The 17231-nt window shown below is 37.1% G+C and overlaps 1 protein-coding gene across 6 annotated transcripts in view; it reads right to left on the reverse strand.

Moving 5' to 3' along the window:
* The window catches only part of RASAL2 (RAS protein activator like 2), a 385368-nt gene that overhangs the window by 34491 nt on the left and 333646 nt on the right, over nt 1-17231 (reverse strand). For all 6 annotated transcript variants that reach the window (XM_060295897.2, XM_060295908.2, XM_060295903.2 and 3 more), the window contains 4 exons: nt 7021-7174; nt 4997-5095; nt 3548-4102; nt 922-1066 (listed from right to left, as the gene is read on the reverse strand). In XM_060295897.2, coding sequence (XP_060151880.1) covers nt 922-1066; nt 3548-4102; nt 4997-5095; nt 7021-7174 — 953 coding nt within the window. The remainder of the gene's footprint in view (nt 1-921; nt 1067-3547; nt 4103-4996; nt 5096-7020; nt 7175-17231) is intronic.

A 17231-nucleotide genomic window follows, 5' to 3' on the forward strand; every position in this document is an offset into this window, starting at 1 on the left:
CTAGTGCAAACTGAACGTGTAATAAATATAAAATGCACACAATTTCAAGAGTTAGGATAAAAAAGTAAAATACTTCATTAATAATTCTTATATTGATAACATATTAAATAATATTTGGATATACTGGGTTAAATAAAATGTTATCAAAATTAAATTTACCTGTTTCTCTTTACCGTTTTTACACTGTGACTGCTAGAAAATTTAAATTACTCACATGTGACTCACATTATGTTTCTTCAGGATGGTGCTGCTCTACATTCTATATGAAGTACTGGGGATATGGGGATAAAAAAAATGACACTGTTCTTCAAGGAACTCATGTCTGCTTTATCAGAATGTATATCAAAGTGTCGAGCACAGTGCCTTACTCCAGTGGTTAACACCTGAATTTCACGACCAAATATGGAGCTGCAAGTGGGTGGCCTAGTCATTAAGAACTACTGATTGGACAAAGATTAGTTGTGAAAAATTCTGTAGGTCTGGAAGGCAGAAATTGGGAGTTATGGGAATTGGAAGGAGTTTCTCCATTTTTGATGCATAATAACAAATGCTAACACTTTCAAGACTTAGGTAATGTATTTATATCATGATATAAATACCCAACACTTTGGGGGAGACAAGTCAACTAGAAATGACATCTCATTACTAACATTACTGTGTATCTCAGAATCTCAGGGACTTGAGGGCATGGGGGTAGCTGCCTATGCTGATGAACTTTCTCTTTCGGTACATAGTGTAAGAAATCAATCTGCTGTTCCTCCCCTGCTGAGTATTGCAGAGACTTCTTACAGCTGAAACTCCAACTTTCACACTTTAATCAGCTAGAACCAGATAACATGCAGAATTTGAGTTCCATTTGGTTGTTTCATGAGGGTCTAAAAATCAAAAGGGAAAGAAAACAGATGTTTTTCTTCTCCATACCCAATGCATCATGAAGATACTGTTGTCCCACCAACTTGAGGTATTCCTCAATGGATTTGGTGGCAATGGTGTTCTCTCTGAAGATCAAGACATCATGCTCTCCACAACGATCCACCTCAGACATCACCAAGTCAGTCAGAAAATCCTGGTAGAATAATGTTCAGTTAGGCAGAAAGCAACTGAATAAATAATATACATTAGGAGAGACTGATGAAATATCAAACATCCTGGGAATGCTGCTTTAAAACTAAAGCTACCAGATTCATTTGAAAGAAAAAAGTCAGTCAGGATAAAATTTTAGGTGTCACCAATCCTAAGTTAAAAATTCCTTCAAAGGTTTTTCATCGCACTTTTGATATAGACTGTAGTTCTGAATGTGGCCTGCAAGTCTCTATATTTTCTGCTTTCTGTCTATCTTCCCAGCCTCATCTCATACCATTTTCTCTGTATTGCTCCAGTCTCAAGGGCCTTTTTTTTTCGGTAGGTCCTTGAATACATCAAGCCCTTTCTAATAACAATGTTGTCTATTCACCACAGAGATTTCTGCAAATGCTGTTCTCAGTTCTGCTTCACTCCCACCCTTGCTCAGCCCTCACTGCTATGGAGTTAATTCCTCAGATCCTTTGGATTTTAGTTTGCACATCTTTCTTCAGTGAAGCCTTCTCTTACCAACACTGCCCCTGAACTCCACTAGTCAGGTCCCCTTAATACACATTCTCACAGCACAATATAACTTTTTAAAAATCTGCACTTTTCGCAGTAATCACACATTTCCGTAATTATTTGATTAACATCTGTTTTCCCCAGAAGACTGAGTCCCATGAGACCAAAGACAGTGTCTATTTTTATTCACCTCTATATTTCCAGCATTTAACTGCTTCTGACACATATTAGGCATTCAATATATAATTGTTACAAATTGGTCTATAGTATCAACATGACATTTCTTGAACTAAACATCTGAACTCATTTTCTAGCCTGATTATATTTGTTTGTATGTATGTATGTATGTATCCCCATCCATCCATCCATCCATCCATCCATCCATCCATCCATCCATCCATCTATCCATCCATCCAACCATCCATAGCGAACGAAGGCATAAGGAGAAATAAAGCCCTTAAGAAACAACTGCTTCATTTCTCATCAGTCTAAGGAACTTGATTTAAAGTTCATTGTTTACTGTTCAATTTGAAAACATCCTGTATTTTGAATGTTATATATTCACTGGATATTTCAAAGTTGTTGATTTACTTTTATTTTAAAATTAAGCATTTTAAACATGAACGGGATTTATTCCAGGGTAGATCAACACTGTAAAAGAGTCGTAGACTTAGGAGTCACTACTAAAACTCTTGTGCTAAGGGTCAGGAAGAAACTTGGGGGTGATGGTAACATTCTGTATCTTGACTGCTGTGGTTTCCACGGGTGCATAATCTGTCAAAACTCACTGAGTTTTTCACTTTAAATGGGTATAGTTTATGATATGTAAATTGTACCTCAATAAAGCTGTTAAAAAATCCTACATATATCCTTGAACCTTGAGCAAATGAAGAACAGAAAGAACATATCCATACAATTTCAAAGATGAGACTCAAAATTTCAATGACACATTTTTAACACCAGAAAGCTCAAAATTATTATTAGTAAATTCAACCACCAAAATGATAATCAGTAGGAAGGCAGTTAAATAAGGGACTAAATATTGAATATTTGATATATTCTGATTTGTATCAAGAAATTTTAAAAACGCTTTATTTTATTGTTCAGTTCTACATAAATTATTCTAGCTGTGAACTCCTCTAGATCTAAAATACAATTTTACCATGACCAATTTGCATATAATATAATGGAGATTTAGCCTAGTTAAGTGAATATGCCTCACAGAGGTGATAATTACCACAGTTCAGGCTGATCAAAGACTCTATCAATTGTTACATCTGAAACTAACACATTGTAAATCAACTATACTCCAATAAAAATTAAAAAAAAGATTCTATCATTTGTTTAGTGTTCTTTATACAATTAGTATATTTCTTTCTTTTATCTTCCTGAACTTTTACTTCTATCCAGCATGAATTGAGATAAGGTTATCATGAGACAGCTAACAATTAAATAACATCCCTTGGTATTTTAATTCCAAATTTAGATGTTAATCTCATGAAGACTCTTGTTAATGACCAGCATGTTTCTGGAATACCTCCTTCTGTGACTAGCTGGGTACAGTCATGAGTTAATCTTAATTTAAAATATAGTGAGGAATAAAACCATCATACAATGCACTCCAGAACTAAAGATAAATAATCTTGAACATATTGTGGGATTATCCACCAATCCTACCATTTATTTTGTCAGACAATAAAGAGCTAGCTGCGGTATCTCTATTTCATGCAAATAAACTTTAAATAAATACTTGTTAGTCTCCATTTTACTTCTTTACTTTTATAATCTCCACTAATAAGTGGATCTAAGAACCACTAATAGGTTTCCTTCCTAATTCTTTTTTTTTTTTGACCAATAGCAAAGCATATATCTCTAATTTGAATCTCCACAGTAAACATGTGTTTTTTCTTCATAAAAGGTAGGGAAGAGATTTTGGGTAACGCAACCCTCCTTTTCCACTTACCTTGGCTCTGCCAGTACTTTGAAGAATGTGCACTAAGGCACAGGCCAACTCTTCTTTATTTCTCACACTAATTACTGGTTCAAGAACAGAACACAACATGGTGTAGTTGCTGGTGACAAATTCTGCAAATTCTTTGTATTGCTCCATAGGCAGAATGGTGATAGTTTGGAAACGTGATTTAATCCGAATAGAAGGTCCTCCTGTCTTTCCTTTGTTGGGTGTAGGTGTACTCACTGGGTACCACTTTTCTACAAATTGGCGACCAGTCACACTGGCAGTAGGGATATTGACTAGCCCTACATAATTATTCTTGTCTTTTTTTTTCTTTTTTTCCACATCTTTATAAATGTGAACTGTGATGCTATGAAGAGGTGGAAGGCTGTAGAACTCAAAATGTTCACCCCAGAAAATATTGTCTGCTTTGGTCTTGCTGGTTGTACGAGCAAAGAGGGTATCATCAAGGCACAGTTCACAGAAATATTTCTTTTTAGGGGCAAGGTCCTTGGCTTCAATAATCCATAAACGGAGAACGTTTTCGGCTCGTCTGCAATTGTCCTATAAAGAAGTAACAAAGTTGTGTTTGAGAGTTGAAATCCCAGAAAGACAACATTTTCCTCTTAAAGTAGGTGATGCTATGTTCTTCATTAAGGGCAGTCAAAAAATAATGAAGGGGATTGCTACCTCATTGTTCAAGATAATAGAAAGCTCTTAGAGAGCCACATACATTTTATTTTACTTGGGTTAAAAAAATATCATCCTGTAAGTTCTCATATAGCCAGTCTTGTGGCAACTGAATTAGCTTTCTGCAAATAAAACAGAGATAAGTAAGTAATTAAGAAACTTGTGTTCTAGTCCCATTTCTGTCTTGTACTAGCCTCTCACTTGGTCAAGTGACCTAACTTCTCTGAGTCCTCTTATCTAGGGGTCCCCAAACCCCAGGCCACGGACTGGTACTGGTCCGTGGCTTGTTAGGAACTGGGCCACACAGCAGGAGGTGAGCCAGTGGGCGAGCGAGCGAAGCTTCCTCTGTATTTACAGCCGCTCCTCATCGCTCACACAACAGCCTGAACTCCGCCTCCTATCAGCATTATGGTGAGTTGTATAATTATTTCACTATATATTACAATGTAATAATAATAGAAATACAGTATACAATAAATGTAATGCACTTTAATCATCCCAAACCACCCCCCGCCCCCCGCCGTCCGTGGAAAAATTGTCTTCCATGAGACTGGTCCCTGGTGCCAAAAAGGTTGGGGACCGCTGCTCTTATCCACACTGGTAAAATCATGATACTATCTGTAAGAAGATTATTTTGAGCATAAAAGGACAAAACGTATATGTGTTTAAAAGTTCTATAAAATTTAAGGTATTATTACTCTATTTACCTTCAATCAACTTACTGCTTATAGAGTTATACATTTTTTGGACATTCAAAGCCACTATTACCTTATTTGGTTGAACTGTCCTGCGAAGGTTTTCCATCCACTTATCTCTCTCTGAAGCAGAGTTACAGCTGAAGCATTTACTTCCACTTAAGTAGGTAACCTTCAACATAAAGATTAGAGATAAGGAAAAGGAAATGCAGGGCTTGGGGTCTCTATCTTCCTATTTGTATCATGAAAGATTTAGAGATATGCTATGAACCCATATTATACTACATGGTAACCAAAATTATATTTGCTGGTTTTATGATATCTATATGTACATCCACATTCACTTTTTGTTTTGTTATCTAGTTAGCATCTACTAGAATGCAGGTATGAAGACAAAGGCCATTGAGAATTCAGCTCAGGAACCTAAAACTGGCCTACAGTTCAGAAAGAACAAAACTAAAAATCTTTAATTAAACTTAAACCTTTAAAATTACCTGCAAATAAATATGCTCAATTCTGAGTTAATAAAAATAACTAAAAAGGGAAGAAGGTCTCTAAAACAGCTTATTTCTTGGGACTGCCTTCATTATGTTACAGAAGGTTACTACGTGAAACTGAAAAGAGTTACCAGTATTGAATTACTTTGGAACCCATTTCTCTTCTACTAGGCAACCAGTCTGATTGCCAATCATCTAATTAGGTTAGCCTGATGATTATTATCAATGTCCTTTAAAAATGAAGCATGTTGTCTCTATGCCTAGAACCTAACACCTGGCTGGGCATACAATCCGTTGAACTGAGTTCTACAAATATGGCAAAGTTCAAGTGACTTTTATACAAAAGAACACCAATAAATGACCTGTCCAAATTGCTAAAGTGGTTCATATATTAACTCAATCTCAGATTATAACCTAGTGAATCAGATCAGATGTTACATTCTGTCTAATATGGTAGCTATTAACCACATGTGGCTAGTGAGCATGTGAAATACTAGTCCAAACTGAGATGTACTGTAAGTGTAAAATATACATCAGGTTTTGAAGATTCAGTTTTTAAAAAAAGAATGTAGAAAGTTTCATTGATAATTTTTAGTTCCATGTTAGAAGTGGTAGGATTTGGGTTTAATAAAATTTAAAATTACACATGTGGCTTGCACTGTATTTCTGTTGGATAGTGCAGGTCCATAAGAAAAGGTATAAAACATCTTTCAACTTCTACAATATCTAACATAGGACTCATCACTAATAACTTTGTAAGTTTGTGCTCATTAATTAAATCATAACACTAACAAGTATATGGATGGTTTTGAAATTAAATTTGCAAATGGCCAATTGGCCATTTACTTTGGGAGGGGGAAATTACCTTATAAAAGGTGATGATGATAATTTTCTGGTGAAGGGCAATTTGTTCACTGAAGAAATTAGGCACCTGCAATGTGCCAGGGACTGGGCTAAGTGCTGGGGATTACAAAGATAGATAAGACATGGTCCCAGATCTTGAACTGCCCATGTTTTAGTTAGAAAAATTATGGTTTTAGTCAATTTCCTCAAAAGGATCATTAAAATTGGGGGGTTTGGCTTTCAGGAGAAAAATAATAACATATTGTGTGATATCTTTATCAATACTAAAAAATTAAAATACTAACAATAAGTTATTATTAATCTTGTGACCTCTACTGAGAATGCACTAAGAACCCATTTATTTATTTATTTATTTTAAATTGGGGTATAGTTGTTTTACAATGTTGTGTTAGTTTCTGCTGTACAGCGAAGTGAATCAGCTATATGTATACATATATCCTCTCTTTTTTTGATTTCCTTCCCATTTAGGTCACCACAGAGCATTGAGTAGAAGAACTCATTTATTTTGAAAGCAGACAAGCCCAAAAGGAATGAGAAGCCATCATTAATAACTTTAATCACCAACATAATCAGATTAGCAGATTTCCAATTTTTCCCCTGTAAGTAGGTAATTTTCAGCAACTGAAAACCAGTTAAGATGATCAAATCATCAATACAGTAATGCGATCATAGGAATACTGGATAGAAAAATCTCTTTGTTGTCTAACTACTCTTCCTTTTTCCTACACTTTTCTACCTCAAAGCAGAAGTCTTGTCCAAGGATGCTGCTATGGAGTGGCTTCACTGATACGGGCTCCCCTCTACCAAGATCCAGACATTCCACTGCACTGCATGGGCTCAGCAGGGATTCATGGGAACGTGACTCTTTTAGTTTAGGCAGCCCACGAGACCTAAAAGTAGAAAGAGATATTTATGGTAGTGTAATTACTTGGCCAACAAGAAAATAAAGGTCAAATGCAATGGAGGCTTAACCAAATGTATAAATGCCTAAGAGGAAAATAAATGAGCAAATTAACAGTTAATCTGTAACAATAATAATAGGACCATATTCATGTGGCACAGATAAGCCACATACATATTTGTGTCTGTGTGTACACACTTACTTTTTTCAACAAAACACAAAAATGTACTATAATTTTACTAGTCTCAAGGGAGCTTGAAGCTCCACCACAGACACTGTTTTTATCCACATTCCTGTGTTGGAGATGGAGAAATATATATCATCTAAGGTTATCTTACACATTTTTTTTATGCAAAGGTGTTATCAAAAGACATATCGTTTCTTTTACTTTTTTTTTTTTTCCATGCTATAGCTTTAACCTCTATTATCAGTGACAAAATAGCAGTGACTGAACCCTCATTCTGTTTCCTTCTGCTTTGGCAGAATAAACATACATACACAAACCCAGAATCAAAGCCAAACTTTTCAGCACAAGACCCTGCTTTTCCAAAGGTCTGATTTCCATCTCTATATGGAATTCTTTTCTGGCAAGCTTTTGGTTCTATCTATGCTTTACTGTACAAATATGAATAAAGAGTAAAATGCCTTGAAGAAATTTCCCACCCTCAAAAGAAATGTTCAAACTAGAAGAACAGACCTTTGTCAACACTGTTCAGGCATTCTGGTTGATTCTGTCCCCTAGTTGTTTAAAAAGGAATGCGGGGAAGCATGACTCTTGTCACTACAGGAGCTAGTACTTCACTGCCTTCCCCTTGGAAGAATCAATGAAGCCAAACAATATAAAACACAATATTCTTGAATCCAGAACTGGGTAGCTATGCAGTTTTACTCAATAATTATAGTATTTATTGACTGAAACACCCAGAGTTAAATACATATATTTCAAGCAGAAGTACCTAGTAATGGGGATAAAAAGAAATGCCTTGTGGAAAGACATTTGTTTTTGTAAAACACATTAAATAAGCAGCTTCATTCATTTCCTTGAAATAACCATGTTAACTTAAAAAGGAACCAAAATACTTAATGCCAGAGTAGCTGTCAGTTAAATTATAAAGTAATGAGATATAGGAGACTAGCACGAAAGGCTGCTCTTTCCCTTCTGTTTCCATTCTAACACTGTTTAATCAAACTCCATACAGTAAAAAACATTTTAAGCAATAGGACCTTAGTCCATTCTTCTTTCCACACACAAAAATGTGTGTTCTAATGTTCAGCAATCTTTTTATGGTCAAAAATTCAATAATTATATTTACCATTGATAATACAAAGGATGCACAAAAGCCACCTAATGTTTTGCACCTAAAAATATAACAATGTAATGGCTCCACATTTATTTCCTTTTGTTCTACTGGATAAGACAATGACATGTTATATACTGTCAACAGAGCATATCAACTATAAATAACTAAATGCAAAAACAAATTTTAATGTAATTACCATACAAACTTTCCCAATATGCTTCATAGGAAGCCTGGTTGAGGCAACAGGATACTGTAATCTTTTCTAAATACATGAAACAACAGTTCCAGCCCGTTTTTCCCAGGAGGAGTTGCTTGTAGGGGAAAAGGCTATCCTGCTCTGGGAGTGAGTCTCTCAACAGGGAAGATGAAGGCATATTTAAAATAGGAGGTACAAAATAAGGCTTACTTTTTTGTTTTAAATTCTTTAGGAAAATATTCTAAAACATAAATTAATTTTATCTCAAACCAAATAAATGTCTACCTACATGAAGCAACTGTACAGCCATCTTGCAGTGCACCCCAAAATCATAGCGGTGCCACATGTCATGGTACAGCAAATCACTTTCTGAACTACATCTCAGAAAACAACTCTGTGTTTAGAAGACAAGAACCAATAGAAGATGGTTTCCCCTGCTGCCTTTAGTTACTGATAACATCTCTGGATAAATGTTTTCCAGGTGTAATTTCAAGTCTTCAGTAGAAGCAGAACAGAAACACATATTACAGAACATGAAGTCATCTTCCAAATAGGCTGCAGGACAGGTAATATTCTTCTCTTCCTCAGGCTGCATCCAGCCCCTCAGGTAACAGAAACAAGGTTCCTGGGCTCTAGGCTGGGCCTGTTGCCATGGTGCTACACCTATAAGGAGATTAGAGCCAAAGGCAGCTGGGAGAAGCTGCAGCTTGAAGGACTCAAGGAGCATGCTCTGCAAATGTAACCATTTTAAGACAGAAAGGAAAGAAAAGCGAGGCTCCACCCATTTCCATGAACAATTTTGGAGTCAAAAGCTGTAGGAAAAAAACTGAGGCAACTCTGGGGGTGGAGGAGAATCTCTTAACTGTGCTAGAGAACGAAGCTGCGAAGCTTTAGATGTTTCCTAGATGATCCCCAGCCCGCTACTAAAAGGTATTTGCCACATCCCACCTTGCAAGTACAATCTTTCTCTCACATCCGTTTTATTTCCTTTGCAGTTCTTATCCTAGTTTAATGTTTCTAGGTACTATTTTCATTAACTTATCTGAGTTACATTTTTTTTCTTTTGGAGAGAGTTGGATAATTTTATTCACTGTATTTCCAGTGCTGAACAAATGTCATTTTGACATTTGTTGATATCTGTTTATGGCTGTATCTGGAAGGTTTAACTTCCAAATACAGCCATAAACAGATATCATAACCAAGCCACCTGGAATTAGAATTCAAAATTCTTCCTGGTTACAGAAATTTCAGCTGTTAATATGTATAGTTCAGGGTCTCCTATTGTTCAGCATTTATGTATGTTTGTGTGTATATACACACCTACGCCCATGAACTGAACACCAAAGTTGCTAATATGTGCAACATTGCTAATGAATAAATAAGCAAGCCCTTCCTGTATTGGGAAGAAAGTGTCTTGGAGAAGACAGAAGTAATTCCCAGAGAAGCAGGATTACAGTAAACAGGAAGATCAAGCAGCCTGGGAGTGGCAGCGGTGGGGAGGCATTATCTGTGCAAATATTTCTATATAATAGCATTAGTAAGCCCAAGTCCCCTCTAAGCATGTTTACCTCCTCCTGTACCTTCCTATGAGTTGATTTTTCTTAGATCTGCTAATTAGAGTTTTAGCAGCTCTGTATGGCACTACAGTTTACTTCTCTAATGGAAAGCGGAATGTGGATTTATTGAGAGAAAAACAGGAGTTTAAAACGACGCTTCCCAGTCCAATCTGACAATGGCCATCAAGGAACCTAACCTCAAAAGTGGACGTTGTGAATCCCTTGACTACTGGTTCTCTTCCCAACCCCTGCACCCCTACTCCCCAACCCCCATCATCCCAAACACCATGGAATAATTCAGGGCTCAATGTGATAGTTAAGGGTTAAAAATCTAATTGCTTTGCTGATGAAGATTACCTGCTGCTTCTGACCTATTTAAGAGAGAAACTACAAGGCAGGAATAGCTTTCTATTACCCACTACAGTGAATTAATATTATATTGCTTTAACCCACATCACTATCTGAAATCAATCTTACAAGACAAAAGTGAAGGGGTTGGGGGTGAGGAGCCAACACACACACCACTGGATTCACTGAAGAAAAAAAGGAGTCAAAGAACTCTGATTAGTGCAATGTTAAGTAAAACAGCTGGATTTTTCCCAGCTCAACCATCCAATTTTTTAAAAAGCATACTTCCCCCAAAGCACCAGTGGTGCTTGGATGTGCTAGCTCAATCTGCCACATCTTTACAGATTCAGTTCCAAATGTGGGAAACTTTTAATTAAAAATATAACTGAAAAAAATGCTTATTGCCACACAAAATCCTGTACTCCAGTGCAGGTGAATTTCTGCTTGGCGTGGCAGTTATGATTCTAGACTGCTTTGCTGAGTTCTTGGAAAGACAGCTCAGCCATAAACTGAGTACAGCAATATACGTTTGTATTCACCAGTATGTGTTCCTAAGGCACTTTACCTTGTTTGAAAATTTCCCAGGTAGAAATTAATAATATTCAGTATCCTAATACTCTACCAATAAACTTACAAAGGGTCTAATCAGTTTTTTAAAAGTTGCATCTGAGCTTTCACTTTGGGAAAAAGGCAGCTTTACTTGCTCCCCAGATTTTATTGTTTTTCAACCTCGTATCTGTGAAACTATCCAACTGATGTTTTCTGTTTGAAAGAGCAGATCCTTTCCTATAGTACTGAATATAAAGCTTTTCCTACCTGGATTAAAAAAAAAAAAGAAAAGAAAGAAATTAGAGCTCATTCATCAGAGTTCTGCTTGTGTGCTAAAAAAAATGTGCCCCCGAGGATCCTGACAGCCCTAGCTGCACTGATTTACCTGCTGCAGTTAAAGCCAGTCCCTACTGCTTATACTACTCACTGGTTTTTATGTTTACTTAAAAAAATACCATACAACCACTCACACAAAAAGCTATTATGGGGCTTCCCTGGTGGCGCAGTGGTTGAGAGTCCGCCTGCCGATGCAGGGGACACGGGTTCGTGTCCCGGTCCAGGAAGATCCCACATGCTGCGGAGCTGCTGGGCCCGTGAGCCATGGCCGCTGAGCCTGCGCGTCCGGAGCCTGTGCTCCGCAACAGGTGAGGCCACAACAGTGAGAGGCCCGCGTACCGCAAAAAAAAAAAAAAAAAAAAAAAAAAAAAAAAAATGCTATTATGAAAACGTAACATGTACTGCTGATCTTCCTTCTCTCTGTTCTCAGCCTCTGTTCTGACAGGATAGTCTAATGAACCCAGCTGCTAATGGTAAAGAAGGATGTTTGTCAGTCTGAGTTTTCACTTAAACTCATGGTAAGGAAATTTATCATCACAGTCAAAAACGACATTCAACCTATTTTTGGTACATATACATGTATACAGACAATTAAGACAAGCACAGGATGAAGACAAGATTATAAATATTAAAACATGTTCTGAAGGGCAGAAAACTCAACCAGCCTCCAATATGACAGGCACTAGGGAACAATCTCCTTACAGAAACTGTACCATATTGTAACACACCTTTTTTTGTTCTTAAATTGCAAATGGAATAAAATCTACTAGTGCCTATTAAACAAATTCAATGTAAACACAACTATACTGAATTAAAAAAAAAACCATGAAACTAAACCAAACCACACTCATAAACCACTCAATTAACATACTTACTAGTGTAAGAGTGAGTGGAAAGATCAGGTTTTTTTTTTTTTTTCTGAATTTAGGCTTTCAGCCTCATCGTTACCATAAAATTAAGTATGGGTGAAAAGAGGGTAAGCAAGTTAGAGGGAATTCCCTGGTGGTCCAGTGGTTAAGACTCTGTGCTTTCACTGCCAAGGGAATGGGTTCAATTCCTCGTCAGGGAACTAAGATCCCACAAGCCGTGCCGCGAGGCCAAAAAAAAAAAAAAAGAAGTTAGACACGGATGAAGTTCAATGACACTTACTTCTAATCATCCCTAAATTCATGACTATTTGCTTTCCCATTAGTTTCAGCCATTATTTGGTTGAATAAATGAATATATGTATGAATCCATCTATCCATTCAATAGTTACTTTGTGTACATTATGTGCCAGGCACTATACTAGATACCGACGCAAGGAAACAAAGGTGAAGAAGAAAGACAAGGTCCTTGTACTCACACACAGTTTATAATCTAGTGAGTTAAAAATCTATTATAATACAATGGGATAAGATCTAGGAAAAAGGATCCAATAGTGGCTCTGTGGGCACTTAGTAGGGGTCCTGGATCTTCAGCTGGGGATTCAAAGAAAGTTTCTTGGAGTTAAAAGTAATGTGAAGTTGTGAACTAAAGGATGGAGTGGAATTAGCTCTATGAGGATGTGGAGGTACTGAGCATTCTAGAGGGAATGGCCAGCATGTGAGAAGGCCTGTAGTGAGAACATACAAATCTGGGGTGTTTGAGGAACTGAAAAGAATTCAGCAGTGTGGCTCTGGTGCAGTGTGGATGTGTGTTGGGGCTGAGAGAAGAGGTATGGGGAATAATGAGGCTTGAGAGATACCATGATGGGACCCGTAGTAACGTGGGTGTTCCAATTTGATCACAAGGCCAGTGGATGGACATAGAAAGGTTGTGGGTGGTGGAAGGTGAATGACATGATCAGATGTGTGCCTTGGCAAGAGTATACTTTGGCTAAAAAGTGGAGAAAGACAGGGGTACACAGAGGAGAGAGAAATAATGAAAGACTTAGAGACTGGTTCATAGGTTATGATAGTAACCTGAGTAAAGATCACAAACTAGATCAGCAGAAATACAGAAGTGGATGGATTTGGGGGTAATTAGGCAGTAAATAGGCCTTAATGACTGCAATGCTGGAGGCATCAGGGAGAGGATAGAGTCAAGGTTGAGCCACTGGGTAGAAAGATGGTAATGTCCTTTACAGAGATGGGAAGTGAGGGGCAATGTTGGTTGAACCAAGGGGGGAAATAAAATCAAGTTTAGTACAAGTTTGAGGTTCCTATGGGAGTAGATGTTTGCCGCAGACTGAATGTCTCACCCCAAAATGTATGTTGAAATGCTAACCTCCAATGTGATTGTATCAGGAAGTGTGACCTTTGGGAGGTGATCAGGTCAGGGGGGTGGAGCCCTCGTGAAGGGGATTAGTGCCTTTATAAAATAGACCCCAAAGAGATCCATCACCCATTCCCCCATCTGAGGACACAGAGAAAAGGAAGCCTTTTGAACCAAGAAGCAGGTTCCTACCACACACTGAATCTGCCAGAACCTTGATCTTGGACTTCCTAGCCTCCAGGACTGTGAGAAATAAATTTCTGTTGATTATAAGCTATCTAGTCTATGATGTTTTATTACTGTAGTCTCAACAGACTAAGACAATGTGAATACTGAAATAGAACATGTAGACTGAGAAATGCTAACATTTAAATCTACAAAACTGACAGCAGAGACTGAAGAATCTGAAAGACAGAAGGAAAACCAGGAGACTCAAGTATCATAAAAGCCCAGGGAAGAGAACTCTTAAAAGGATGGTTGTCCATTACTGTAGAAGATAGAGTGTGTTAAAATATTAACAGTAGCCACTGGGTATATGAACTGAGAGATAATTGGAGATAACTGTAGCAGTTTCAGTGAAATGACGAGGACAAAAATGAGACTCCAGACAGTTGAGAAAATGAATGGGATATGAGAAAGTGGAGACTAACTCATAAAGTCTGATGGTGAAGGGGTGACAACTGGGAAACAGCTACAGGGAGGCATGAGGTTGAAATGGGGTTGAAGGAGGTATTCTCTAATTATTTTTTCCCCTTAAATAATAAAGTAATAAATGCTTTCGGTAATAAATGCCAAGAGCTCAGAAGGACAGAAGGTGAAAAATAAGGGTACCTCCCTCAATCTCCTACGGAAAATACTATTAATGATTTTTGTGACCCCTCCAGAAATTTTTTGTACACAGACAACCAAATATTATACATATACATATATGTGTGTGTATGTGTGTGTGTGTATGTATGTATACACATACAAATGAGATTCTACCATACTTTTTTTCCTTAAGAGTATATTTTGGAATTTTGTCTACACTGGAACATATAGATATAAATTGCCGCTTTTTAATGATCACTCTGAATTCCCTTATATGGGTCTATAGAAGTTTAACCAATCCTTGATGACCATCTAAGTCTCTTTTCTTTTCTCTTTTTTTTTGGTGATCACCACCAACGTTCAAAAAGTATCTTAGTACATATACCTTGAAGCACATGTGCACGTATTCATGCTTTAAATTTCCAGGTGTGAAACTGCTAGATCAAAGGGCACATACATTTAAAGTTTTGATATTGCTAATTTATCCTCCATAATAGATGGCATCAATTTAAAGTCCTACCAATAGTGCATGTTTCTATACACTATCACCAAAATGAGATATGGCTACACTTCAAACATCTTTGCCAGTATAATTGGTAAAAAAGGGTATTTCATTTCTATACTATTGCTTTAGTATGAATTTCTTTAGTTATGAGGTTGAGAACATTTAAACATGTATATTGGCAATCTCAGTTCTCTTTTCTGTGAATTATGAACTGTTATTTCATGTTCTTAAACCATTTTTCTAATTGTTTAACAACTGATATGTATTGATAAATATTACGTAAATTAAGTAAATTAGTACTTTTTCTGTCATATTTGTAATTATTTTCCCTAGTTTATGCTTAGAAAAGGTTCTTCCATTCCAAGAGCATAAGAAATCCAGCTATATTTTCTTTTACTGATTCTATTTTAATTTTTCATCCAAACCACTTGGATTTGGAGGGAAGGGAAGATGATAGGAGCATAGTAGGGAGTTTGCTTTATATTTTACCAAATCGTGAAAATATAATGACCATAAATTGACTCACTGATTATTACTGCATAGTATTCTACTCTTATTAAGAGTTGTTGTTTGGGGCTTCCCTGGTGGCACAGTGGTTGAGAGTCCGCCTGCTGTTGCAGGGGACACGGGTTCGTGCCCCAGTCCGGGAAGATCCCACATGCCGCGGAGTGGCTGGGCCCGTGAGCCATGGCCGCTGAGCCTGTGTGTCCGGAGCCTGTGCTCCGCAATGGGAGAGGCCACAACAGTGAGAGGCCCGCGAACGGGAAAAAAAAAAAAAGTTGTTTGAATATGTTTGTGTGTATATATATGTGTATGCATGACTTTTCCGTTTGATCTTTCCTTCTTTCTCAATCATTTTCTCAGCAGGTTAGGCTTCCTATCAACACATGCAACAAAGAGGATAATGGAAAAGGCAATCAACTTGGACTCAAAAGCCCTACGTATTCATGTCAGCTCAAATCACTCACTAGCCATGTGATGTGGAACAAATAATTTATTCCTTCTAAACCTTAGTTATCTCATTTGTAAAATGTGGATAATGATTTCTGTTCCTATACCTCCCACAGTTATTGTGAAAATCAAACACAATCATCTATGATTTTACAAATATCTCATAAACTACAGTACCATACAAATGGGGCTATCATTGCAAACATAGTTTTTCAAAGTGATATGACAAGCATTAGTTCATTTTATGTAAACTATTAGGTTAGGATAGCTATTCTCAAATATATTCCTTGCTGGAAGAATATGAAGATAGAAGGTATAAATGTATGGAAATAATTTTTTTCTATTAAGATAAAGCATTCTAATGAATTTAAAATGCTATCATGACATAATTAGAAACTTCAATTGTATTTTAGTTCACAAAACTAAGGGCTCCTTAACTGGTCCATATCAGTAAACACTGGTAAGGGAAACTATAATCTAGTTTCAATTAATCAATACAGCTAGGCTGTATTGATTAATTAATGGCCTGGAATCTAATAATTTCTGAGAAGTTGTCATTCTATCCAAGTACACCAGAGTGAAGGAGATTCTTCACCTCTATTATCTGGAATTTGTTTGGATTCTTCCCTTTTGTTTCAGGCCAAGAAATTAAGTTCCTTAATAGGACAGGCAGGTGGTAGGGGGTGGGGATACAAAGATTGTACACTTGTGGAGCTTCCCATCTGCTGCAGTAAGCAGAAACATGAAAAAATAAATTCAATAGAAAGCAGTCAGTCCTATAATAAGGTGTATACAGTTGGCCATGGGTGGGTAGGGTATATGGGGCAGATGCTTAGTCTAGAATGATGCACAGGAAGAACAAGGAAAAGAAGTCAGGGAGCATATGACTCCTGACTTGGGTACTGCTGCATATCAAAGGACACGGTGTAGGAATAGGATATGGTATTTGGGATAGAGAGGGCAGCAAGATTAAAAGTAGAGAAATATGAAACAGTTTAGTAAGTAAATGATGGACTTCTGGTAGGAGTGGTAGGAGACAATGCTGAGAGTTAGGGAATGGACAGAGCCATGTTCCATTTTGTATGTTATGCTCAAGACTGTAGATTAGTAAAAGTATTATATACATATGTGATGAGATATTAAAATTGAAGTTTCAAATTGAGACTCTAAGGTAAAACAGGTGCATGCTGCAGTGAAGTACCAAACTGTAGAATCTACAAAGGAAATGTTTTGGAACCTATTCCATTACCTTGAACCTT

Source organism: Globicephala melas, chromosome 1 (assembly GCF_963455315.2).
Source record: "Globicephala melas chromosome 1, mGloMel1.2, whole genome shotgun sequence".
Lineage (NCBI taxonomy): Eukaryota > Metazoa > Chordata > Mammalia > Artiodactyla > Delphinidae > Globicephala > Globicephala melas.